A 27,336-nucleotide genomic window follows, 5' to 3' on the forward strand; every position below is an offset into this window, starting at 1 on the left:
TCTGCACCTTCTACAAATTGATGCCCTGGCCTAGGGATTATCTCAGAGGAGTCTGTGATTTGATAGCTCCTCTTTGGAGTTAGTTCCTCAGATTTTGTTCTTGGAAGCAGTGACCCTGGTAGTAACTCTACAGATTTCATATCTTGTTGCAGAGATGCTGAAGACAATGTCACATGTTTTATACTTTGCAACTTTGCTTCTGGAGTAGACTCCAAAGGTTTCTCACCTTGTCGCTGTGATTCTGGAGACAAATTTGAAAATTTCACACTACGCAACATGGGTCCTGGTATGAACTTCTTAGTTGGCTCTGGTGCCAACACTGTTGATTTCATACCTTGCCATCCTGAAGTCAACTCTTGGCAATTCATACCTTGCTGTGGGGACCCTGGTGTCAACTCCACAGATTTCACATCTTGAAAACATAGTTCCGGTGCAAAGACCTCAGAATTAACACTTGGTGACCTTAGGCATGATGGAAACCCTGAAGAATTAGCACTTGGAGGCTGTAGCTGTAGGTTTGACTTCAAAGATGTCACATCTTGAGAACATGGCTCTGATTCAAACACCATAGATTTCTGCCTGAGGCAAGAAATCAAATCCTTAGAATTCACATCTTGAGGTTGTGACCCTGGTTTCAACGCCAGAGATTTCACATCTTGAAAACACAACTTTGGTGCAAACACCACAGATCTCTCACTGTGCTGCCTGAGGTGTGAGGGCAACTCCCCAGAATTCATACCTTGAGGATGTGGCCCTGGATTTAACTCCACAGATTTCACTTTTGTAAAACATGGCTCTAGTGCAAACATCTCACATTTCAAGTCCTGCAGCTCAGAGCCTGAAGCCAGTTTCACAGAATTTCCACCACAAGACACTGGCTCTTTGTTCGTCTTCACAGACTTTACATCTTCAAGCAGTGGCTTTGGTAAAAATAACACAGATTTCATACCATTCAGCGAAGAGCCTACAGTGAACACTGAGTGCACAGCTTGTTGCTGTGACCCACAGTGATTCTCCAAAAACTGGATTTCTGGAAACTTTGCCCCTGGGATTAACTCAGAAGATTTTACACCTTGCAAATGTGGTCCAGGGTTGAACAGAATAGATTTTGTACCTTGATATTGTGACGTAGGATTCAAGTCAGAGGGTTTCATGCCTTGCATCTGTGGGTCTGGATTAAACTTTATAGCATTTATGCATTGAAGTTCTGACCCAAAATTCAAATCAGAAGAATTCACACCTTGCAGCTGTGGGCCACAGTTTAATTCTTGTGATGTTATACCTTGAAACTTTGTCCCTGGACTCAATTCACGTTTCACATTCTGTAAATGTTGCACAGGGTCGAACATAAGAGATTTTATACCTAGAACTTCTGACCCCAGATTCAAATCAAAAGATCCCATACCTTGACATTTAACCCCTGAAGTCAACTCAAAAGATTGTATACCTTGCAAAGGTGGCCCAAGTTCATACCCCATAGAATTAGCACATTGTACTTTTGGCTCTGGATCCAACTCCAAAGAATTTACACACTTCACCTGTGGCCCAGGGTTGCACTCCATAGGTGCTACAGCAAGAAACTTTGACCCTGGAATCAATTCGGATTTCAAATCTTGTAAATGTGGTTCAGCGCTGAACACCATAGATGTCTCACTTTGACTCTTGGACCCCGGATTCACCTGAGATCCTGGACCTTGACATTTTGTCCCTGAAGTCAATTCAAAGGACTGTACACCTTGCAAAAGTGGCCCAGGTTTGCACCCCATAGAATTTGCACATTGTAATTTTGGCTCTGGATTCAACTTAGAAGAATTTACACACTTCATCTGTGGCTCAGGGTTGCATTCCATGGGTGCTATAGCAAGAAACTTTGACCCTGGAATCAATTCAGATTTCAAATCTTGCAAATGTGGATCAAGGTTGAACACCATAGTTGTCTCCCTTGGGATCTCTGAACTCAACTCAGAAGACTTTGTACCTTGAAGTTTTGAAACTGAAGTTAATTCAGAAGGGTTTATACCTTGCAAGGGTGGCTCAGATTTGCATCCAACAGAATTTACACACTGAAGTTTTGGTTTTGAAATAAATGCAGAAGAATTCACATCTTGCAAAGGTGGCCCAGGGCAGAACACCTGGGATTTTATACCTCGAGGCTCTGATCCAGAATTCAACTCAGATTTTACACCATTCAATTGTGGTCCAGTACTGAATGCCCTAACATTTATACACTGAAGCTGTGGGGCTAGATTAAATTCAGAGGATTTCCCACCTTGTAATTTAGGCTGATGCTTCGTTTCCAGAAATGGCTCATATGGAAGCTTCCTGTCTGTGCACAACTCAGGTTTTATCTCTTGTAACTGTGGCCCAGGATTGAGCTTGAAGGATGGCATACCTTGAAGCCTTGATCCCTGGCATAACTCAGAGGATTTAACATCTTGCCACTGTTGCTCAGGATTGGAGTCTTTAGATTTCACATCTTGGAGCTTTGTCTCTTTGCACAATTCTGAAGATTTTATATGTTGCAAATGTGGTCCAGGGCTGTATACCACAAATTTCACACTTTGAAGCTCTGGCCATGGTTTCAACTTAAAAGACTTCTCTTCTTGCTGCTGCTTCCCAGCATTGAACTCGGAAGATATCACATTGCAAATCTTTGATTCCAAGGCTAACTCAGAGGGTTTTGCGACCTGGAACTCTAGGTCCTGGTTGACCTCTGTGGTTTTCATTATTTGAAGCTTTACAGACTCAGGAGATTTTGCACCTTGCAACGTTGCCCCAGGGCTGAATTTCAGAGATTTCATGCCTTGAATGTGTGATCCTGGTGTCAACATAGGCAATTTCCTATTTTGTAACTGTGGGACTGACTCAAACCCCAAAGATTTCACATCTTGGGTCTTTGCACCTAGAGTCAACTCAAGAGGTTTCATGTCTTGCCACGTGGGTCTGGTAAGGAACTCCACAGATTCTCCACTTCGAAGCTTTGTTTTTGGTGTTAATTCAGAAGATGGTACACCTTGTAACTGCAGAACCGGTTTTAACTCAACAGATTTCAAATCTTGGAGCCTGCACTCTAGCTTCAAATCAGATTTCTCACCTTGTCTCTGTGGTCCGGGGTTGAACTCCACAGACTTCACACCTTGAAGCTTCCTCACCTGAATTAAATCAGATTTCCCACCTTGTAGCTTTGGACCATGGTTGAACTCAGAGGGTTTCACTTGTTGAAGTTTTGACCCTGGGATCACTTCAGAAGATCTCATACCTTGCAAGTGTGATCTAGAACCAAACCCTGTCGATTTTTTATCTTGAAGCGTTATACCCATGATCAACTCAGAACATTTCACATCTTGTAACTGTGGGCCTGCTTTCATACCTGAAAACTTCCCCTCCAGGGTCAAATCAGAAGATTTCTCACCTTGTAACTTTGGATTAGCTTTCAATTCTGCAGATTTCACACCTCGAAGCTTTTCCCTTGGGATCACTTGTGAAGATTTCCCATCCTTCAAGTGTGGTCCAGACTTGAAATTCATAGATTTTACATCTTGAAGCTTTATACCCATGATCAACCTAGAAGATGTCATATCTTCCAACTGGGGGCCTGACTTGAAATCCACAGACTTCACTTTTTGAAGCTTTGTCCCCTGTATCAATTCAGAAGATTTCACACCTCTCAGCTGTGGCCCAGGTTTGACATTCACAGATTCCACATCTTGAAACTTTGTTTCTGAGATTAATTTAGAACATTTCACTCCTTGAAACTGTGGGTCAGGATTGAACACCAACTGCACATTTTGAAGCTTGATCCAAGGGTCAGGTCAGAAGATTTCACAACTTGCACCTGGGGACTGGGAGAGCTTTCTTTATGTTTTACATTTTGAAGCTTTGTCTTTGAGGTCCTTTCAGAAGAATTCACATGTTGTAACAATGGCCCAAGGTTGAAATCTGTACATTTGGTACCTTGAATTTTGTTCCTGTGATCAGTGTAGAAAATGTTATACCTTTCAACTGTGAACTTGGATTTAACTCAGTAAATGTCTTATCTTGGACTTTATCTCAGGTGACAACTTAGAAGGTATTAGATCATGCCACTGTGACCCAGAGTTGAAATTCTCAGATTTCACACCTTGAGGCTTTGTCTGAAGAGTCAATTCAGATGACTTTCGTGCTTGTCAAGTGTAGTGGGGAGTTCAATTCTCTAGTTGTATTGCTTTGTAATTGTGAACACTTGGCTTAATACCCCAGATTTCACACCAGGAAGCTGTAGATCTTCATAAGCATCAGAGAATTCACACCCTGAAGCTGTGCTCCTGGGAGTGACTGTAAGGGTTTCACTTCTTGAAGCTTTGGTTTGCAGTCAGTTTAGTAGATTTCCTATCATGCATGCAAAGCCTAGATTTCAGTGGCATAAATTTTATATCACAGAGCTTTGACCTTGAAGTCAGTGTCACATGATTTCACACATCTAACCTGTAGACAAGGTTTCCAATCACAGTCTTGAAGCTTATGTTCCTGGAGTGATGCCGAAGATTGTGTATCTTGGAGCTTTGGTCTTGGAGTTAATGCAGATGACTTTCTATCTTTGAACTGTATCAAAGGTTTCAACCCTAGAGACTTGACACCTTGAGACTGTAACCGTACAGACTTCACACCTTGGAAATCAGGTCCTGGTATCCACTGGATACACCTCACTCTTTCCAGCTGTGGCTCTTTTTTGAACTCAGTAGTTTTGACATCTTGAAGCTGTGGCTCTGAGGTTGATGCCAAAACCTTCCCTTTTTGCAGCTGTGTTCCTGGGAGCACCCCAGGGGTTTTCATGTTCTGCAACCGTGGCCCAAGGTTGAACTCTGTATATATCGCACCTTGAGTTTTGGACCCGAGAATCAATTCAGATGACTTCACATCTCTTAACTGTGTGGAAGATTTCAACCCTACAGATTTAACACCTTGAGACTGTGACCCGAGATTGAACTCTACAGATTTCACAGCTTGGAACTTAGGTCCTGGTATCCACTGAATGCATCTCATACTTTCAAGCAGTGGCTCTTGTTTCAGCTCAACGGTTTTTACACAAAGCGGTGGCTCTGAAGCTAACTCTGAGCCTTTAATCTGGTGCAGTGGTGCCCCTGGGGTCAACTTAGGAGACTTTATGCTTTGCAACTGTGGTTGAAGTGGTTCAGGTTTGAATTCTTTAGGTTTTAAACCTTGAATATTTGATTCTGGAGTCAAGTCTGATTTCATACTTTCAAACTGTAACTCAAAATTGAGGTCTACTAATTTTTTACCTTTAAATTTTAGCTCTGGAGTTAACTCCAAAGACAGCCCATCGTCCGACTTAGCCCCTCTCTTCAACTGCTCTGAATTCACACATTGCTGCTTTGGTGAGATTGCAGATAGCGTGCCATCCTGTTCTGGCCCAGACGTTAAATTCATGAGTGCCGTCTCTTGAAACTGTTGCCTTGGGGCTAAATCCACAGTTTTTACTCCTTGAAACTTTGATCTTCTGGTCACTTTCGCAGATTTTACTTCCTGTTTGTTTGGCCTTGGGGTCAACTTTACAGATTTTACACATTGCGGCTTTGGATCTGGAGTTTCCTCTACAGATTGTAAACTTGGATGCTTTAAACACGGGGTACTGTCAACAAGTTTACTATCTTGGGTTTGTGGCTCTAAAGTCAGTTCCTTGGGTTTCACACCTTGCAGTTCAGACCCTTGGAGCAATGGCCCTGGTGCAAAAGGCTCAGCTTTCTCACCTTCCATCTGGGGCTCAAATTTCAGTTCCACAGTTTGCACATCTTGCAGTTGGGTTCTTTGGACCAACTCCACAGCTTTGGAGTCTTGAATTCTTGCATGCAGAATCAAGTCAGAAGTTGTACCTTGAAGCTTGGTATCTTGGGTGCTTTTCACAGGTTGGGCATATTCTATCCATGGCACTGTGGTTGTCTCCATAGATTTCTCAGCTTCCAGTTGTGGACTAGGGGTTAGCAAAGTAGATTCCATACCTTTTAGACCCTGTCCTGTAGTTAAGACCACAGATTTCCCATCTTCCAGCTCCGAGGTCAACAACTCAGATTTTACACCTTGAAGTTTTGAGTCTGGGGTCAGCTCCATTGGTTTCATACCCCCCAGACCTGGCCCTTGGATCAATTCAGAAGATTTTATACCTTGTAACTGTGTTCTTCTAGCCAACTCAGAATAGTTTACACTTGGCAACTGTGACTCAGGAGTCAACCCCACAGATTTTTCATCTGGTTTCTCTGGCTGGGAGACAATTCTATAAGAAATGTTACCTTCCAAGTTGGACATTTGGTCCATCCCTAAATTTTTTACACCTTGAAACAGTGTCTCTGGTACTAGCCTATCAGGCTTGACCACTTGCTTTTGAGGTCCTGGGGACAACCCCACAGATCTTACTCCCTGCATCTTTGGGTTTGGGGTCAACTCAAAAAATTTCACATATTGTAGTTGTGGCCCTGAGTTTAACTCTGAAGATTTCACACCTTGAGGTTGAGTTCCTGATGTCAGATCACAAAATTTGACATCTTGTAACCATGGCCCTGGGGTAAGCCCCACCTGTTTTATATCTTGAAGCCCTGGAGATGTCTTTGCTAATTTAGAATCTTGAAATGCTAATTCTGGAGTCATCTCTACAGAATTTCCACCATTAAACACTGATCCTGGGGTTTGCTCCCCCAATTTGACACCTTGAAGTTTTGGCCCTGAGGTCAATTCAGAAAATTTGACATCTTGCTGCCTTGGCCCTAGGTTCAGTTCCTGAGACTTCACACCTTGAAACTGTAGTTCTGAGGTCAATTTCATAGACTGCATGCTGTGAAACTGGGATCCTTCAATAGACGGAAGAGTTTTCATATTTTCACTCAAGAGCCCTTGGCTTAATGGCAAAGGTGATTCTGTTACAAATCCTAAGGATTGTATATCTTGAAGCTGTGTCCCAGTATACATTGCACATGTTTCAAACCTTGATGCTTTGGTTCTAAGGTCAAATCAGAAAATCTGACATCTTGCAAGTGTGGTCCTGAGTTTTGTTCCACAGATTTCATACCTTGAGTTTCTGGTTCTGGAGACAGTTGTATGGACGTAACACTTTGATGCTTTGGCCCTGGGGTAAAATCTGACAATCTGATTTCTTGCACTGGGGAACCTGGGGTCAGTGCATCAGATTTCACACTATGATGTGGGGACCTTGAGATGAAATCTACAGGTTTTTCTCCTTGAAGAAGTGGTCCTGGAGGTAAATTTGAAAATCGGACACTTTGCAAATGTGGGCCTGGGATCAATTTCACACCCTGAAGCTGTGCCCCCTTAGTCAATTCCTCTGATATTGTACGTTGTGGTGTTGGCTCTTGTATCAGCTTCTCAGAGTCCGCCGTTCCAGTAGTAGCCGGCTGCTGGCTTGGGTTAACATGTTCCACATCTGGTAATTGTGGCTCTGGATGCAGCGGCATAGACTTCACTCCCTGGAACTGTGGCTCTGGGGTCAACTCCGGAACACGTCGTTTGGGTCCTGGGGTCAACTCCGGAACACGTCGTTTGGGTCCTGTGATAAATTGTTTAGGTCCAACCACTACTGGGGATGACTCAGGGGTTAACTTCACAGATTTCAAATTTTGCATTAGTGGCTCTGCTTTCTCATATTGCATTCGTGGCCCTAAAGTCAATTCCAGGGATCCTTTTACTGAATATGGTGGTACTGGCATCGTCTCCTGGATATGTTCAACTTGAGACAATGCCAACCCAAAAGGTTCTGTGTTTTCGTATTCTGACCTTAGGAGTATCTCTGAAGGCTCAGTAACTTGAAGGTGTGGCTTTAGAGTCATTCTGTAGATTCTGTAACTTGACCTGTTGGTTTTGGTGTTAATGCCACTTGGAGAAAAGCCCCAGAAAAGAGCTGTGCAGTTTCTCTGTCTTGATGGCCTGGCCCCGGAGTCATCTCTGAAAAATTCTGAAAATATGGCCTGGGCATCATCCCAGTAGTTCCTGTGACTTGCTCTGGGAGTAATTTCACAGATTCCTCCTCTTGTGGCCAGGTCTCAGAAGCTAACTTTACGGATGCTGTGTCTTGATGCCGTGGTCTAGAAGTTGGACCCAAAGATGTCGTTGCTTGTAAATGTGGTTCCAAGCTTAGTTTCCTCGATTCAACATGTATGTGTGTTTCAGGAATCGACCTCTTAGATACTTCCAGTGGTACAGTTAAATCCACAACTTTATTGCCATGCATTAACGGACCTAGAGTTAACTCCTCAGGTTTTGTACTTTGGGGCTGCGGTTCTGGGGTCAGCGGCACAGATTTCACACCTTGAAATTGAGGTTCTGGGGTCAACTTCTTATAGTTCATAAATTCTGAATACGGTCCTAGATTCAGATGAACAAACTTCATACTTTGGGACTCTGGGTTCAACACTTCTGGATTCATTCCTTGCATCTCTGATCCTGGTACTAACTCTGGAACTTCTTGTATTATGTGTTGAGGCATTCGAGTCTCCAAGGCTTTTATGCCTTGGAGCATTGTCTCAAGAGCACCTTGGAATGGCACTGAGTTCACCTGCATAGATTCTGAAGTCTGGTTCAATGGCCCTGGAGTACTTCTTAAAGATGATTGTGTCAACTCCATAGATTCTTTCCTGTGGTGACAAGGGTCAGAAGTCAACTCTACTTCTGCTCCTTGATATCCTGGCTCTGGGATCATTCCTGAAGATTCCAAAGCTTGATGCCATGGGGTTAATCCTTCAGGTTCTGTGGCTTGATGATTTGGCTTGAGGTTCAGCTCTGCAGATTTTACTGCTTGAATGTGTGCCCTGAGATCAGCTCCTCATATTTCATACTTTCCACCTGTGTTTCAGGAATCACATTTCTACATTCTACCATTTGAGGAAATTTCACATCTTTAAGCAGTAGTACTGGGGCTGTCTCCTTAGATCTTTCATCTTGTAACCATGGCTTTGGGGCAAACTCCATGGATTTCTTCTCTTCCTGTGGTGGTCTTAGGATCAGCTCCACAGCTTTTGTAATCTGAAAACTTCAGTGGTAGGGCCAAATGAACATATTCCAGACCTTGCAACTGTGAATTGTGGGTCAAATCTAGCAATTTCTATTTTGCAACTGTGGTGCCTGGGCTAATTCAGCAGATTTTCCATGTTGTTGTTGTGTTCCTAGGGTAAAATATATAGATTTCACACCTGGAAGCTGAGACCCTGGGGCTAACTGCACAGAATTCCCACTTTCCAGCTGTGAAATAGGAGCCAACTCATTAGATGTTACAATCTGTAGTTGAAGTTCTGGGGCCAATTCTACAGGGCTCACAGTTGGGATCTGCTGTCCATATTTCACCATCTGTGGGACCGAACCTGGAGTCATGTCTATAGATGTTACATTGTGCAATCCTGGGGGTAACTTCATAGAATCCACAGTCTTAAGTTGTGGCATTGGCTTTACCCCCAAATATTCTGCACCTGGAAGTAGAGATGTGGTGGTCATTACTGCAAATTCTGTGACTTGATGCAGTGGCTTTTGGCTCATTTCCTTAGATGCTGTTCTTTGACCCAGTGATCCTGGGACTGTCCCAAAATCTTCCATTATTTCATGATGTGACTGTTTTGACTCAGTCAGATTTCTGGTTATGGGGTCAGAAGCCGACCTCATAGTTTCCATCATTTGATGGCTTTGCCTTGGACTCTTCTCTGAAGATTCTAAGATCTGATGCCATGGGGTCAAACTTGGAGATTCCATGACTTGATGAGGTAGCCCTGGGGTTAATGCTGTAGTTTTTGTGCCTTGAACATATGGTTGTGGAGTCATCTCCACAGAGTCTTGCACTTGAATCCATGACCCAGGAGTCAACTCCAGAGGTTTCCTGACTTGAGATACTGGCCTTGAGGTCAAATCCTGAGTTTCTGCAACTTGTGATTGTGGTGTTATGATCATTCCCATGGATGACCCCAGTGCTACTGGAGTTACCTTTAAAGAATGTATGGATTGATGTGATGGCATTGGAATCATCCCTACTGATTCTGTGACTTTAAGTGGTGGCTTTGGAGGTAAACCCACAGATTCCACAACTCCAGGTGAACCAATAGTAGGAGGAGAGCTAGAAGATGTCAAACTAACTGGTTGAACTGCTCCTGGGGCCAAAGTTGCAATTTCAGACTGTGAATCTCCAGATTTTATAACATGTGGCGGTGCTGGTGGAATTATTCCCACTGAAATCCATAGCTTGTAATAGTGCCACTGGAGTAACTTTCGTGTAATCAGTAACTTGATGCAATGGACTGGAGATCATTTCCAATGATCTTGTATTTTGACATACTGGCCCTGGAGGAATCTTCACTGGTCCTGTGATTTGACTTTGTGGCTTTGAGGTTATATTCACTGATTCAGTAACTTCAGGATGTGGCCCAAAAGTCATTTCCACAGTTTCCACAACTGTATATTGTGCCTTTGGATGCATCTTTCCTGATGGTATGACTTTATGGTCCAACGATGTGGTTATTTCCCCTGATTTCATGGCTCGAGATGGTGTTCCTGGGGTTATTCCCACTGGTTTTACGATATGTGGATGTGATTCATTAATCATCCCCATAGAATCCATGACTTGAAGCAATGCTGCAGGAGTTACCTGTCACATTATCTGTGACTTGATTCAGGGGTCTGGAGGTCATCTTGGATTCCATAACTTGATGCTGAGCACTTGGTGTTACCTCCACTGGTTTAGTGACTTGATATGATGGTTTAGTGCTTACACTCACTTTTTTTGTGGTTTCCATTGGTTTCCCAACTTTGTCTGGTGGCTGTGGGAACAAACCCACAGATTCTATCACTTCTGAATGTGATTCTGGGATCATCCCCATTGAAGCCATGACTTGAAGTAATGCTAAAGGAGTTACCTTTATGCTGTCTGTAACTTGACATGGTAGCCTTGGGGTCAATTCCACATGAGTCATGTGGGACTTATGCTGCTGAATCCTTTTTTCCAGAAGACCTATGACCCCTGTTCTATATTAAGTTCTAGAACATGTTTTGGCTCCTTCTGCAGTCCAGTGGTTTTCTCTGGAATTACGTCAGCTCCTAAACTTTTGGGAAGCAGAGTGCCCAATGATGTAACTAAGGGCCTGGATTCAAGGATTTGCGGGCCATCCCCAAGTTGTGACTGCTTACCTGGGATAAGTGACTGTGAAATTTTTGTTTCTGTTCGATTTAATCCAGATTCCACTCCAGTATTCACATGGAGCTGAAATGATGGACAGTTTGGGAATTTATTGTAGAGACTTTGTTCAGTGCTTTGATGAATGGGCATAGAGACCTGGATTTGAGGTTTCTGTGGTTTGGGAACTCCTCCTTGTGCCTCAATTAAATAATTCAGCATTGCCCATGATTCCCTTACAGGCAGAGGCACTGTTTGTTCCCTCAAAGTATAAACCTTCCAAGCCATATGTCCCTCTAACTCCCACCTAGCCAAAGGAGAGAGCCGGATTGGAGCCCACCCTGAGAATCGTGGTCTTGCCTTGGTGAAAATAAAATCTGGCCCATGATCCAATGTCAAATGACTCTTGCTCTCTCCCCCATTCTTTGTTTTTTCTTGTTGGCAGAAATCTGGGGATTCGAACACAGAGTTGATAAAAGAGTTTTGGGATCTTAAGGGTGAAAGAGCTGCCAAATTCTGTAGAAGTTTTGATTTCCCAAACTCTGAGAGCTGAAAAGGAGGCAGGGCTGTGCCTTGGTTCCTGAACATGAAGACTGGTTTTTGGGTAAAATAGGTAAACTATGGCTCCGGATTTGCCGGGTCGTTCCTTCAGAAAAGACGGGAAGGTGGGACAGGCTGGAGTTGTTGCATAATGATCCGGAGGAGCTGCTGTCCTTAGTAGAATGTTTTGCCTTCCTACAGCCACAACAGGGTAGAACAGGCTCCCGAGCCACAAGCACAGAGGAGGTGGAGGAAGAAATCGTATCCTGTGATTCAGGCAAACAGAATTCCATAAGAGTTGATCTAGGAAATAAAGAAAAGTTTCCATTTGCTTTGGGGCAGGAAAAAGTAGGAAAAGGGAAAGGTGATGGCTATTTCAAATGTGAAATATTTTGTCCTGAGGAGAACAATAACAACAAAAGAGGTTGTTTTCCCCAATATCAATTACTTAAGTAAAGAATTCCTCTCCGAGGAGGAGAGGAAGGTATGGGTCTCCATTCCAATCAGAAATGATCCATGGACTAAACCTTTGGACCCAGAATTTATCCCCACTGCCCAAACTAAGTAAATGAGCAACCAACTAACAATCACTCTTTTCCCTCTCTTTTTCCCTCCCTCTTTCCCTCTCTACTACCTCCCTTCTTTGGTCTCTTCCTCCCTCCCTCTTAAAAGTTCTACCACCTTTGGAGCATCTGGCTAGGCTCAGTTGGTAGAGCATGCAATTCTTGATCTCAAGAATTCAATTCAATTCAATTCAAGTAGAGTTTACTTAAGACAAAAACAAAAACTTCCACCACCCAACCTCCTCCCAGAAACGACCTTCCCTGACCTTGCACATTCCAGATGTTGGAAGATCTGTTGAAGACTTCTGTCCATTGACCAGAGTACATACTCCTGGGCCCATCCCATAGGGAGACCTGAAAAGCTGGACACAAGAGTAGGTCAATGTCACTGAAGTGATATTAAAGTACTAGTAAGGAAACCAGTAAGAATAGTGACTTAACTTAGAAAAGGAACAGCTATCATTGCAAGGGAAGTAAAACAGTACTAGTTACCTTTCTCCTAACTCCTACAGAGTTTATCAGTAGAGTAAGCTGAAGAGAGGAGGAATAGATAGTGAAGGTCAACTCTACTCACTGTGTCCGATTAGCTTCAGAGCAGCTCATCCTAAGATTTTCTTCCCACTGGGAAGCTGGGAGCAGAGGTAAAGAAACTTTTAGCACCCTAATTGTTGATACCACCTCTACCTTGTTCCACCCCCCTTGTTTTACAGATAAGAAACAAAGGTGAAATCATGCCTAGGATCATTGAGTTAATTAGTGGTAGAGCTCAGACTTAACCCAGGGCTCAAGTTTTTATATTTTGAACTCTACTATGCTGCCTTCACCATGGAGTAGATGAAGCTGTTGGAAAGAGCAGGAACAATCATGCGAGTAGGGAGTTGGAGTAGGGGAACCAAAGTTCATAACACATATTTTTTTCCCCCAAAGGAGTCTATCCAGTGCCTATGACAGGGGAAAATGTTATCGGAACTTCCTGCACTAAACATTAATCTCACCAAATTTCTTTCCTGATACTTTGAGTTCTATACAAAATGAAAATTAGGCAAGAAAGCATGGGGAAAGGAAGCATAGGAAGAATTATCAATCCATTTACATCTCTTTGGAAGTTGCTAAAAAGAATCTAGCATCTTTGGAGATGCTAGAAAGAATAAGCACATTTCTTTCATTTACATAATCTTTTTCAAATTCCCTCCCTCAATCTGTTATTAAAGTCTGGAGTCTTAAAGCAGACCCACAGTTGATTTGTCATTAGCCTTGAGCTGAAGAATAAAGGATAGGATCTTTCTGACCTGTGAGTTTCTGGAGCTTTTTCAATTTTTGCTGCTTTGAAGTCTAGAGAGGCACAAAGAGAAAAGAATAAAATCAGAAAATGTTCTAGGTTAGAGAATAAAGAGCACATTTCCTCTTATAGACACAAATATTGATACAGTTGGTGTCCATAACCACAGCACAACTGGCACCCCATGCATGTATTCATAGATCATTTAATGAGTGCTTACTAAGTTCTAGGCATTAGGTTGGGTGCTAGGACTACAAAGATAAATATGACCCCTGTATTCTGGGAATTCACATTAATGGGGAAAACAGATAGTCTAAACAGCTAAGTTATAATACAGTGTGGTAAATACTATAACACATAAATAATATATAAATAAATATATAACAGAAACATCTAAATATATTGATAAATAAATTTATTAAAATTTATAGATTCATTAATAAATAAATATATAACAGAAATATAAGTGTTAGAGAATAAAAGGACAGGGATTAACTGCCTGGGAGAGATGGGAAAAATTCCTCAAGAAGTGGCCATTTGTACTGGAGTCTGAAGAATCAGCAGAAAGTTTTTAGGTGAAAAAAGAGCATTCCAGGCAAGTCAAAAGCAGCATCATCAAGAAGATTGTAAAGTCATGAGTGTCAGGTGCACATTTGCTAAGACAAAAGCTGAAAATAGAAGTGGAAGCCAGATTTTGCCAAATGATGGAATTTTTATTTTATCCTTTAGGTCAGAATTTCCCGATCAGTAACGTAAACTCCTGAGTTTTTTGCAAGCATGTTCCAGGTCACTTTAAAGGCAGAAATTACATTTGTTACCATTTCAAATAAAACAGTTTTTATTTCTCCCTTTTGAATCATGACATCAGTCTCGGAGAGTGTATCATAAGAGCCTACATAATATTATTCATAGTATTGCCAAATGTTTTAGCTAAACAATGTTGGATAAAAGTGTTAAAAGCAAAAATTCTCCCAAGAATGGTGGTTCAACATAAGAAAGTCAATCAATGTGATACACCACATTAATAACACAAAGGGGGAAAAAGCTGGACAGTTAATCTCAACTGGTGGAGAAAAAGGATTGCCAAAATCCCACACCTATTCATGATTTAATAAAAAAAAATAAAAACACTTCAACAAACTAGGGATAGAAGGGAATTTCCTCAACATAGTAAGGGGTATTAATGAAAAACCCACAGCTAATATCATTCTCAATAGTGAAAGCCTGAGAGCTTTTCTTTTAGGGCAGTGAACAGACAAGGAAGCTCAATTTCACTACTTTTCTTTAACATTGTGCTAGAAACTCCAACCAGAGCAATTAGGTAAGAAAAATAAAAGCCATCCTTTCCTTTGGAAAGGAAAAGTTAAACAATCTCTATCTCTATTCATAGACGACATAATCTTATTTACAGAAAATCGTAAAGAATACACACACACACACACACACACACAAAACCCAATTAGAACTAATAAATGAATTTAGCAAAGTTACAGAATGCAGTATCAACACACAAAAATCAGTTTTGTATTTTTTTTTTTAAGTTGGCTCCATACTGGGCCTAATGGAGAGCTTGACCTCATGACCCTAAGATCAAGATAAACATCAATATCAAGACCTAAGCTGAGATCAAGAGTTGGATGCTTAGGGGTACCTAGGTGGTTCAGTCGTCAAGCATCTGCCTTCTGCTCAAGTCATGATCCCAGGGTCTTGGGATCAAGCCCCACATCTGACTCCCTGCTCAGCTGGAAGCCTGCTTCTCCCTCTCCCACTCCCCCTGCTTGTGTTCCCTCTTTCACTGTATCTCTGTCTGTGTCAAATAAATAAATAAAATACTTTTAAAAATAAATAATAATTTAATTTAATTTTTTAAAAAAGATTGAAAATAGAAACCCTGCCTACGTTTCCAGCCTGCCTCAAGAAGTTGGGATTTATCAGCCTCCACAAATATATTAATATCAGCCAATTTTTCAATATCTCTCTCCCCTCACCCCACTGTGTATGTGTGTGTGGGTGTGTGTGTGTGTGTGAGTCTATATATGTGTGTGTCTGTGTGGTGTTATAATAAAGAACACATCTGGTGTTTGTCCCAGACTCCTGACACACAGCTTCAAAAACACTGGGAATTTCCCGAGTGATAGGAATGCCTTGGTTATGCTAATGAGGTAGAAAAGAAACGTTACTTCTCCCTTTACTTTAGGAGGCTGAATTAACCTTGATTCTAGGATCTGATCAAGACATTATTAGAAAGGAAAACTCACAGGTCAGTCTCTTTCATGGAAACAGACGCAAAATTCCTAAACTTAATATTGGCAAACTTGATATAACAATAAATAAAAAGGATCATGAACAGTATCACAAGCATGTTATATTTGTTTCAGGAATTCACAGTTGGTTTATTATTTTAAAAATTCATTGTAATTCAGCACTTTAATAGAATAAACAAGAAAAATCATATGAACATCTAAAGAGAGGCAGAAAAAGTGCTTGATAAAATTCAACACCCATTCATGCTAAAATTCTTAGCAAACCAGAAGTAAAAGGGAGCTTTCTTCATCTGCTAAACAATATTTATAAAAACCACACAGCAAACATTACGCATAAATGGTGAATTAAAGAAAACCTTCCTCTACATAAAGAAAGAAGATAAAAATCCCCACAATCTACTGAACACAGTACTGGGAATCCTACTCCATGCAATAAAGCAAGGAAAAGAAATAGAAGTCATAGGATTAGAAAGGAAGAAATAAAGTTATCATATGCAGACAATGTGACTGTGTAGGGAATCAGAATCTGCTTTTGGAAAAGCATCTACTGATCCATTTTCAGGATTGATAAGCAAATTTAGCATGATTTTTAGATAAAAGGTCAATATAGAAAACCCTTTTTTTTTGAAAAGTCCATTTTATTTTGAGGTACTTATTATTTTTTAAAAGATTTATTTATGGGTGCCTGGGTGGCTCAGTGGGTTAAGCCTCTGCCTTCGGCTCAAGTCATGATCTCAAGATCCTGGAATCGAGGCCCGCATCGGGCTCTCTGCTCAGCGGGGAGCCTGCTTCTCCTCTTTCTCTCCCTCTGCCTGCCTCTCTGCCTACTTGTGATCTCTGTCAAATAAATGAATAATAAAAAAAATCTTTAAAGACTATTTATTTGAGATAGAGACAGTGAGAGAGAGCATGAGAGGGGAGAAGATCAGAGGGAGAAGCAGACTCCCTGTGGAGCTGGAAGCCCAACTCGGGACTCGATCCTGGAACTCCAGGATCATGACCTGAGCCACCCAGGCACCCTATTTTGAAGCATTGACATAATTTAGAAAATGACGTTTTTTTTAAGATTTTATTTTTAAATAATCTCTACACCCAGTGTGGGGCTTAAACTTACTATCCCAAGATCAAGAGTCACATGCTCTACTGACTGAGCCAGGCAGGTGCCCCCAGAAAATGGCATTTAAAAGACCAGACGTTGGGGCACCTGGGTGGCTCCATGGGTTAAAGCCTCTGCCTTCGACTCAGGTCATGATCCCAGGGTCCTGGGATCGAGCCCCACATTGGGCTCTCTGCTCAGCGGTGAGCCTGCTTCCCCTTCTCTGTCTGTCTGCCTCTCTGCCTACTTGTGATCTCTGTCTGCCAAATAAGTAAATAAAATCTTTTAAAAAATAATAAAAATAAAATAAATAAAATAAAATGCCAGACATTGTGTCCCTCCTAGTAATCATCATGACCTTTGAAATTGTCTCCCATCCCTCCAAAGAAGTAATTCTGATGATAAGTCTTAGACCCAACTTCCCCATTTAAAGAAATAGAGAAGAAAAATGGAACATATTAAATAACAACATGGGATGGGGCGCCTGGGTGGCTCAGTGGGTTGAGCCGCTGCCTTCGGCTCAGGTCATGATCTCAGAGTCCTGGGATCGAGCCCCGCATCGGGCTCTCTGCTCAGCAGGGAGCCTGCTTCCTCCTCTCTCTCTGCCCGCCTCTCTGCCTGCTTGTGATCTCTCTGTCAAATAAATAAATAAAATCTTTAAAAATAAATAAATAAATAACAACATGGGTATTTAATCAGTAAAATCTTGCCTGCAAAACTCTAGAGGACAAATGATCCATTTCTTTAACATATAAATGGAAAGAATAAAAGAAAGATATGGAGGTAGGGAATCTACAAATGATAAGGAAATTAAACACACCAACCAATCTCAATATGTGAACCTTATTTAGATCTTGAGTCAACAGACAGTAAGAAATGATTTATATCATTTATGATACATTTGGTATTTGAATACTGATGGATATTTGATGGTGCTCAAAGATTATTGTTAAATTTTTAGGCATATAATGATACTGTGATTAAGTATTTTCTCTTAGAAGAGTCCTTTACCTTTTAGAAACACATATTTAATTATGAATGAAATTATGTTACCTGACATTTGCCTCAAAATAATGTCAGAGTTGAAGCTGGGTTATGGAATCATGAAGATTCATTATGCACTTTTAAAAAAAGATTTATTTATTTGTTTATTTATTTGACAGACAGAGATCACAAGTAGGCAGAGAGGCAGGCAGAGAGGGAGGAAGAGGAAGCAGGCTCTCCCGCTGAGCAGAGAGCCCAACTCAGGGCTCCACTGGATCCCAGGACCCCCTGAGATCATGATCTGAGCAAAGGCAGAGGCTTTAACCCACTGAGCCACCCAGGTGCCCCTTATTATGCACTTCTATGTGCTTTTGATTTGTTTAAAAATTTCCTTAAAATGACAAAAATTATTTACTATAGCTCCAAAAATCCCTCTTTATTGAAAGCTAAATATTATTAAAAGAAATTTAAAAAACCTAAATAAATGGAAAGACAAACACATTCATGGATCAGAAGACTCATTATTTTTACTATATTAATTATCTTTAAACTGACCTATAAATTCAGTGCAATTCCAATAAAAATCCTGCATATTTTTGTGTGACAATTAACAGGATAATTAAAAAATATAGAAATGCCAATGACCTGGGATGCCTGGGTGGCTCTGTCAGTTGAGTGTCCAACTCTTGGTTTTGGCTTGGGTTGTGATTCTGCATTGGGCATTGCACTTAGTAGGAAGTTGCTTTAGATTCTCTCTTCCCTCTCCCTCTGCCCCTCCCCCAGCTCACACATGGGCACATCTCTAAAATAAATAAAATAAATCTTAAAAAAAAAAAAAGAAATGCCAATGACCTAGAATAACGAGACAATTTTGAAGATCAAAGTTGTAAGACACAACCAAACTTCAAGACTTACTACAAAGTCCCATTAATAAAGACAGTGAAGTACAAGGATAGACAGACCAATGTAACAAAATAAAAAGCCCTGAAATTGACCCACACATGTGTACATTTATATGATTTATGACAGGGTCATCAACGCAATTGAAAGAGAAAAAGTGATGGTCTTTTCAATAAATGGTGCTGGGAGAAACGACTGGAGTTTAGAGTGTGATGGTGAGGTAGTCATGTAAGTGTAGGGTCAGATTTAAAATTTTGGTATTTTGTTCATAAATTTTCCACATTATTTTTATTTTAAAATAATATTGTATTAAATATTACCTTGCTTACTAAGCTTTTTGATGCCCCTTAAATTTTGTGCCCAAGGTGAATGGCTCTCTAATTTCACCCAGTCCCTGCCTTCCTGGAGGGATTGGATAATTCTATGGGAGGAAAAAAGAACTTTGATCCCTACCTTACACCATACACAAAAAAGTGATTTGAGATGGATCATAGGCCTTAATGTAAACGAAAAAAGAGGTGGTGGTGGGGCTTCTAGAAGAAACATAGAAGACTATTTTTCACAGCCTGGGGCAGGCAAAAATTTCTTACATTGGAAACGACAAAAAAGCCCTGAGCATAAAGCAAAAACTGATACATTGGATTTCATTAAAATTAAGAACTTCTGTTCATTAGCACACCACTGTGAGTGAAAGATAAGCCACAGTGGGAAGATTTATTTTTAGTACCTATATCTGACACACAATTCATGTCTATAATATTTAAAGAGTTCCTACAATTAGTAAGTAAAAGATTGACAGTCCAACCATTAAAAATGGGCCCAAAAATTGAACAGGAAGGTCACAAAAGAGGATTTTCAAATAACCAACAAACATACGAAGTTTCTCAATATCATTAGTAAACATGGAAATGCACATTAAAAACCACAACGCAATGCCAAACACACTACCTAGAGTAGCTAAACTTAAAAAGATGGTCAATGTCAAGTGTTAACAAGAATATGGAGAAGCTAGAATTCTCATACTCTACTAATGGAAGTATGAATTAGTATAATTACTTTAGAGAACTGTTTGGTATCATCTACTAAAATTAAACATACATAGCACATGGCCAGGCATATTTCCAACGGAAACAGGTTCCACATCAACAATGTATCATTTACAATTAACATCTTGAAACTTATCTTACTTTTATAGACAACTTTATATACATTTTAACTAAAACATAACTGAGTTTTTGAAATGCAATATGCAAGAAGGAAATTTTTTTAAAATTTCTTAAATTTTACTCCTGCATAGTTAACACACAGTGTTATATTCAGTTTCAAGTATATAATACAGTGACTCAACAGTTCTATAGATTACTCGGAGCTCAAGATACTCTTATGGTGCCTGGCTGGCTCGGTTGGTAGAGTGTGCCACTCTCGATCTTGGGACTATAGGTTTGACCCCGTGTTATGTATAAAGATTACTTAAAAAAAAATCTGCAAAAGAATAAAGATAGTATACTCTTAATCTCCTTCACCTATTTCATTCATCCTCCCACCCACCTCCCCTCTGGTAACCATCTGTTTGTTTTCTATAGCTAAGTCTGTATTTTGGTTTGTCTTTCTCATTTTTTCTTTTGTTCATTTGTTTGTTTCTCAAATGGCACATATGAGTGAAATCATATGGAATTTGTCTTTCTCTGACTGGCTTATTTTGCTTAGCATTACACTCTCCTGATCCACCTGTGCTGTTGCAAATGGCAAGATTTCAATCTTTTTATGGGCCAAATAATATTCCATTGGATCTGTATATCACATCATCTTTCCATTCATCTCCCAATGGTTGTATAATTCTATTTTTATAAGGTTCAAACGAGGCAAAATTAATCCATGACTGAAGACATCAGAATAGAGATTGCCTCTGGGTGGGAGGAGAACAGACTGGAAAGGATCATGAAGGAACTCTCTAGGATTATGGCAGTATTATACAGCTTGATTGGGGGTGCTAGTTAATAGGTATATAAATTTATCAAAACTCATCAAACTGGACGTTAAGATCTATGCATTTTGCTGTTTACAGTTATGCCCGAATGAAAAGTGTACTTGACAAAAAAGCTTTTTTAGATATATATGTACTAAGAAATTGTATTAATTATGTAGCAAGGTGACAATGAGGAATTGACACTATAATCCTTCCGGGAAAGGAACGAATGTTTGCGTCCCCAAAGAGGGTAGCCAGGCCTTTGTTCTTAAGGACTTAGTTTTCCCAATCCACAGCAAGGAGTTACGTCTCGCCTGCTGAAAAAATTGGCAAGAACCTAAAAGACACCCCTCATATAAGACTAAACCTGTGGAGGATTTTAAAGGGAATGGTGCCAGAGGCCTAGTATTTGGTGTTTCCAGGGTGGAGAAGAACAGGCAGCCGGCTTCCTGGTACAGAAACAATGCTGCAGCTGCAGTTACGCTGGAATAATGAGGCCCTGAGCCTGGTGGGATTTAGGTCCTCCTGGTCCTAGGATCTCAGAGATGGTAGACTGGGAGTCTTGACAAAGGTCTCTGTGACCAAGCTTGGCACATTGGAACTGAGCCACAGTTTTTGCCTTCAGATGGCAAAGATGAAAAGCAAGTTATTCCCATGGTTTAAGGACCTAACCCTCCGGGCACCTGGGTGGGTCAGTTGGTTGAGTGTCTCTTGATTTGGGCTCATGTCCTGATCTGAGAGTCATGGGATCAAGCCCCACATTGGGCTCCATGCTCAGTGGGAAACCGACTTGAGGTTTCTCTCTCTCTCTCTCCCTCACTGCCCCTCCCCCCTGCTTCTACACACGCTCTCTCTAAATAAATAAAAATAAAATCTTTGTTTTTTAAAAAGGACCTGACCTTCCGCCATTTGGGATAAACTGCAAAAGCTCCAGAATTCCCAGACAATACAAAGGTTTGGGGAGGAAAAACAGACCTTGGGCTTTTTTGCCAACCTAGGTGATAGGAGGCTTAAAGCAGATTATACTCGATGTAGACAAGGAACTGTATTTGCCCTTTCTTATACCTAAGTGTTCTGGAACAATTCACACCTGTTAAAGTCAATTAACTTTCATGCCTCACCTGTTACATGGGGAAAAGTGGGCATTTGTCTTTTCCTCTTAAAGATGTTAAAATGAACTTTGCAACTTTAAAAAAATGCTGCTTTAAAATGAAAATATTATATACCCAATGTCACTTATCATGTATTATGAAAAAGAGATAAAGCATGTATAAATTCCCAAGGGGTGACAAATTTTGACAACGAAAGTTTTGAGGGTCAGAACAGGCTGGGAAAAGCTGCTGCAGGTGGTCGGATGCTGAGAGATTTGTTTGTTCCGTCAGTTTTGGCGGAGTGACACAGTCAGCCATGGGAAGCTCTGTGTGTGTGGTTTCTCTTCCATAAAGCCAGGGCTATGTTCTATGCTCTAGGCTGGAAAAAGTGTGTAGGAGACCAGCTAGCATACCATAAATAGATGAAGTCCTAGTGAAGACAGTAATACTCAAGTGGGAGTGCTGTGTTTGAGAGATGTTTCTGAGAAAAAAAAAACATTGAAAGGAACTTTCTGGCCAAATATATTGATAACTAGATCTACCTCCAAGATCTAGAGTATCGGCTAATGCTGTCCAATAGAATTTTCTATGATGATGGAAATATCCAAGATCTGCTCTGTCCAATGTGATAGACTCTAGCCACATGTGATACTTGAAACTTCCACAATATGATTAAGGAACTGAATTTTAAATTTTATGTAATTTTGATTAATTTAAATTTGAATGGCCCCACGTGGCCAGTGGATACCGGACTGGATAGTACAGGTCTAGACAATTAATTTGAGCGGCAAGGTGAATATCTCCACATAAATTTACAAGCACTTCAAATGGCATAGTTAATTTTCAGCCTCCTACCACACAACTTCTGCCTAATGTTTCCTATGTTGTTCAAAATGCCATCATCTTGTCAGAGTTAAAATTGAAAAGTCATTTATTCAATTCACAAACACCAAAGGAACACTTATTAAATGTCAGGCAGGATACTAGGCATAGGGAATACAAAGATGAATATAGACCATGTAGGAAAACAGTGATAATATTTATAATTAACTCTTGTATTTGAGGTCCAATCAGGAATAAAACCAGACCCAGTCCCTTCCCTCTGCTTTACTTTTCACATCCAAACTATTGTCACAATAGCCCCCTGAGGGCAAAGATTTTTATCCCTTCCATTTACCGCTGTATCCATAGAGCCTAAAGGAGTGCCTTGTACAGGGTGGTGGTGGTGGGTGGTCAACATCTGAGGAACGAATCCATGCTTCTCCTACCATCCTGCTTTAATTACCTTTCCCTCCTTCCCACTACCTCGTTAACAGTCTCCAACTGGCTTAGCTACCCAGACAACTGCCATAGACACTTACTGAAGTTATTTTAAAGTTTCACTTTCAAACTGTGGTCCTGAGCCACCCAGGCACCCCTTGACATCTTTCCATTGTATATAGAATGAATATACACACACACACACAAACACACACACACATATGTGTGTGTGTATATATATATATATATACACACACACAAACTCTTCAGCCTGGCATTGAAAGCCCTCTACAATGTCACCTCTGTCAATTTTCCAGATTTTCCTCTCACTGACCTCCCTATACTTCTACATTCCAACCACATAGGTGTCCTCTCTTCAAACACATCCAACACTCTTCAGTTTCCCCTGCTTTTCCCCAATCCATTGCTTCCAACTGGAAAGTCTTCCCTACTTTCTTCCACCCACCCTATCCATCTTCAAAGCCCTTCCCTTCTTCTGAAGCACAATTCAAAACTGAGCTCCCCCGGAGGCATTTTCTAGATCCCCCTGCTTCAAAAGACAGCCTCCAACCTCTTCAGCAGTATTTATACTTCTATTAACTCTTATCATTTTCTCTTTCATTATGTATATATCCATCTGTCTCCCCAGGTTCGCCTAGAGCTCCTAGAGGGTGGGGTTGGGGTTTTATTTTTCCTCAATGTCTAGTACGCCACCATATATAATAGGAGCTCAAGGTTTGTTGAAATAAACTGAAAGGAACAGGATTGAGCATGATTTACACTTATAGGAAGACATCCACAGGCACTGTCTCAACTCCCCTCTTCCCCCACCCAGTTCCTCCCCTGGCCCAAGACGTCGGAGTTTCCAGTGCTTCCGAGGCAGGGACGGGGAGCAGTGGATTTCCAGGGAAGGTTGCATCACATACCTCTGAGGCTCTCTTGGCTGCCACCTGCTCCCTGCTCTGTCTCCCAGAGAAGAGCAGCCAAAACCCCCAAACGAGGAAACCGAATAGTAGTAGAAGGCTGACACATGATGGAGGCAGTATGGCCAGCCCCCAAATCGGTGCCATTTCTCAACCCCCTGCCCCTCTCAGCCAAACAATATTACCCCTCAAGGTTGTGACTCCATATGACATCACAATGGTCATAGCCAGGTAAACCTGACAGGGCCCAGCCAATGTGCGAGCTGCTTGGGTCTCTTCTCTGAGAGGTGTCCATCAGAGGCCCCTTCCTGCAGCTGCCCATGGGCTCTGCGTTGGCAGCCAATGCTCAGGGAAGACCTCCTTTAGCATTCTACTAGGATTGGGTTGGACAAGGTGGCATAGAGCGTATGGAGGCAAGATTTCAAAGGAGCAGCCCCTCCAAAGGGCTAGTCTTGTCCTATAAGCATCTTCTCTGGAATCATTCACTCCCTAGAGGTCCAGGTCTGCTGTCATATGTTCCCAATCACGAATTAGAATACTGAGGCAAGTACATTTAGGAAAGCTAGGCTATCTTAAGTACAGATACAGATACTCTCAGGAAATGTGATTATATATGGTTTCCTAACTCCAAATTTGACACATTTCTTAGTTGCTATAGCATTGAAACAGAGAAGAGATGTCACTTAGGGAGATTAAATGATCTTAGAGGATCACTCAACTCCAAAATCCATAGTCTCATTTTCTAGAAGATTTATTATGTCATTATACCCAGAGTTAACTGGATTCTCTATGGGTAATTCACTGTAACAAAATTTACAAAGAATCAACTTATGCTATACTAAAGATGAATAAAACTGGCCAGGGTATTTTTTTTTTCTTGTAGGAATATTAATTTGGAAGATCAATTCAATTAAATAACTATTGAATAGCAGGCACTCTTTTTGAAAAAGACAATGATGGTATCTCACCTTACAGAATTTTCAACCCACTGGGGCAGCCAAAGTAATATTCTCAGTAAGCCCATCATCAAGGAAGTGGTTAAAAAACACATGATATATCCATATTATGAAAGGCTTTGCAGTTACTATAGAGATTATAAAGAATGATACTTGATAGGCTGAGCACACCTTCCGTGGCAGGTTACTCATATATGCCAGCCTGGAGTTCTAAGGTTAGGGGTGGAGGTACAGTTTTGGTTCGAAGAACACGTGTGTACAATTTGACAAACACTTTTAAAAAAGGATTTTATTTATTTATTTGAGAGAGAGTGAGAGAGAGAGGAGTCTCTAAGCAGGGGGAGGGGCAAAGGGAGAGGGAGAAGCAGGCTTCCCTCTGAGCAGAGAGCCAGACACAGCAACTGAGCCACCCAGTCGCCCCACTTTTTTCTCTATGTGTTTAAAAATGTATTCCTTGGGGGTATCTGGGTGGCTCAGTGGATTAAGCCTCTGCCTTCAGCTCAGGTCATGATCTCAGGGTCTTGGGATCAAGCCCTGCATCGGGCTCCTTGCTCAGTGGGGAGCCTGCTTCCCTCCCTCTCTCCCTGCCTCTCTGCCTACTTGTGATCTCTGTCAAAGAAATAAATAAAGTCTTAAAAAAAAAAAAAACCTTGGACATCTTTTTTTTTTTTTAATATTTACTTATTTTTTTGAGAGAGAGAGAGAGCGTTGAGCAGGGGGAGGGGAGGGAGAAAGGAGGAAGGGAGAGAGCCAGACTCCCTGCTGAGCGCAAGGCATGATGCAGGGCTTGATCTCACAATCCTGAGATCATGACCTGAGCCTATATCAAGACACAGACCAACTGAGCCACCCAGGCGCCCCTTGACATCTTTCCATTGTATATAGAATGAATATATATATATATATATATATATAGAGAGAGAGAGAGAGAGAGAGAGAGAGGAGAGAGAGAGAGGAGACATATGTATGTGTGTATATACACACAAACTCTTCAGCCTGGCATTGAAAGCCCTCTACAATGTCACCTCTGTCAATTTTCCAGATTTTCCTCTCACTGACCTCCCTATACTTCTACATTCCAACCACATAGGTGTCCTCTCTTCAAACACATCCAACACTCTTCAGTTTCCCCTGCTTTTCCCCAATCCATTGCTTCCAACTGGAAAGTCTTCCCTACTTTCTTCCACCCACCCTATCCATCTTCAAGCCCTTCCCTTCTTCTGAAGCACAATTCAAAACTGAGCTCCCCCGGAGGCATTTTCTAGATCCCCCTGCTTCAAAAGACAGCCTCCAACCTCTTCAGCAGTATTTATACTTCTATTAACTCTTATCATTTTCTCTTTCATTATGTATATATCCATCTGTCTCCCCAGGTTCGCCTAGAGCTCCTAGAGGGTGGGGTTGGGGTTTTATTTTTCCTCAATGTCTAGTACGCCACCATATATAATAGGAGCTCTAGGTTTGTTGAAATAAACTGAAAGGAACAGGATTGAGCATGATTTACACTTATAGGAAGACATCCACAGGCACTGTCTCAACTCCCCTCTTCCCCACCCAGTTCCTCCCCTGGCCCAAGACGTCGGAGTTTCCAGTGCTTCCGAGGCAGGGACGGGGAGCAGTGGATTTCCAGGGAAGGTTGCATCACATACCTCTGAGGCTCTCTTGGCTGCCACCTGCTCCCTGCTCTGTCTCCCAGAGAAGAGCAGCCAAAACCCCCAAACGAGGAAACCGAATAGTAGTAGAAGGCTGACACATGATGGAGGCAGTATGGCCAGCCCCCAAATCGGTGCCATTTCTCAACCCCCTGCCCCTCTCAGCCAAACAATATTACCCCTCAAGGTTGTGACTCCATATGACATCACAATGGTCATAGCCAGGTAAACCTGACAGGGCCCAGCCAATGTGCGAGCTGCTTGGGTCTCTTCTCTGAGAGGTGTCCATCAGAGGCCCCTTCCTGCAGCTGCCCATGGGCTCTGCGTTGGCAGCCAATGCTCAGGGAAGACCTCCTTTAGCATTCTACTAGGATTGGGTTGGACAAGGTGGCATAGAGCGTATGGAGGCAAGATTTCAAAGGAGCAGCCCCTCCAAAGGGCTAGTCTTGTCCTATAAGCATCTTCTCTGGAATCATTCACTCCCTAGAGGTCCAGGTCTGCTGTCATATGTTCCCAATCACGAATTAGAATACTGAGGCAAGTACATTTAGGAAAGCTAGGCTATCTTAAGTACAGATACAGATACTCTCAGGAAATGTGATTATATATGGTTTCCTAACTCCAAATTTGACACATTTCTTAGTTGCTATAGCATTGAAACAGAGAAGAGATGTCACTTAGGGAGATTAAATGATCTTAGAGGATCACTC

At 41.5% G+C, this 27,336-nt stretch overlaps 4 protein-coding genes and 1 long non-coding RNA gene across 5 annotated transcripts; all 5 read right to left on the bottom strand.

Annotated features, from left to right (window-relative positions):
* Positions 1 to 570: 570 nt before the first annotated feature.
* LOC125109775 (uncharacterized protein C2orf16-like) lies at positions 571 to 5,566 on the bottom strand. The gene is given in 3 exon segments (XM_047746928.1): positions 571 to 715; positions 717 to 3,794; positions 5,453 to 5,566. Coding segments are annotated over 3 exon segments (3,258 nt in total). The 3' UTR covers positions 571 to 649.
* On the bottom strand, positions 5,112 to 6,893 carry LOC125109388 (uncharacterized protein C2orf16-like). Its single transcript, XM_047746302.1, is given in 2 exon segments — positions 5,112 to 5,922; positions 5,925 to 6,893. Coding segments are annotated over 2 exon segments (1,005 nt in total). The 5' UTR covers positions 6,865 to 6,893; the 3' UTR covers positions 5,112 to 5,857.
* Positions 6,894 to 7,476: 583 nt separating this feature from the next.
* On the bottom strand, positions 7,477 to 9,369 carry LOC125109776 (uncharacterized protein C2orf16-like). The gene is given in 5 exon segments (XM_047746930.1): positions 7,477 to 7,496; positions 7,531 to 8,796; positions 8,799 to 9,012; positions 9,014 to 9,073; positions 9,316 to 9,369. Coding segments are annotated over 4 exon segments (1,296 nt in total). The 3' UTR covers positions 7,477 to 7,496; positions 7,531 to 7,828.
* Positions 9,370 to 9,443: 74 nt separating this feature from the next.
* LOC125109777 (uncharacterized) lies at positions 9,444 to 10,952 on the bottom strand. Its single transcript, XM_047746931.1, is given in 4 exon segments — positions 9,444 to 9,464; positions 10,060 to 10,212; positions 10,214 to 10,630; positions 10,632 to 10,952. Coding segments are annotated over 4 exon segments (912 nt in total).
* A 1,152-nt stretch (positions 10,953 to 12,104) lies between these two features.
* Positions 12,105 to 13,640, bottom strand: LOC125109393 (uncharacterized). The gene is made up of 3 exons (XR_007130213.1): positions 13,545 to 13,640; positions 12,830 to 12,884; positions 12,105 to 12,617 (listed from the first exon to the last, which is right to left on the bottom strand). It is a non-coding gene; the product is annotated as an uncharacterized LOC125109393 (long non-coding RNA).
* Between the last annotated feature and the right edge of the window lie 13,696 nt (positions 13,641 to 27,336).

This window comes from Lutra lutra, chromosome 9, assembly GCF_902655055.1.
Source record: "Lutra lutra chromosome 9, mLutLut1.2, whole genome shotgun sequence".
In the NCBI taxonomy this organism is placed as follows: domain Eukaryota; kingdom Metazoa; phylum Chordata; class Mammalia; order Carnivora; family Mustelidae; genus Lutra; species Lutra lutra.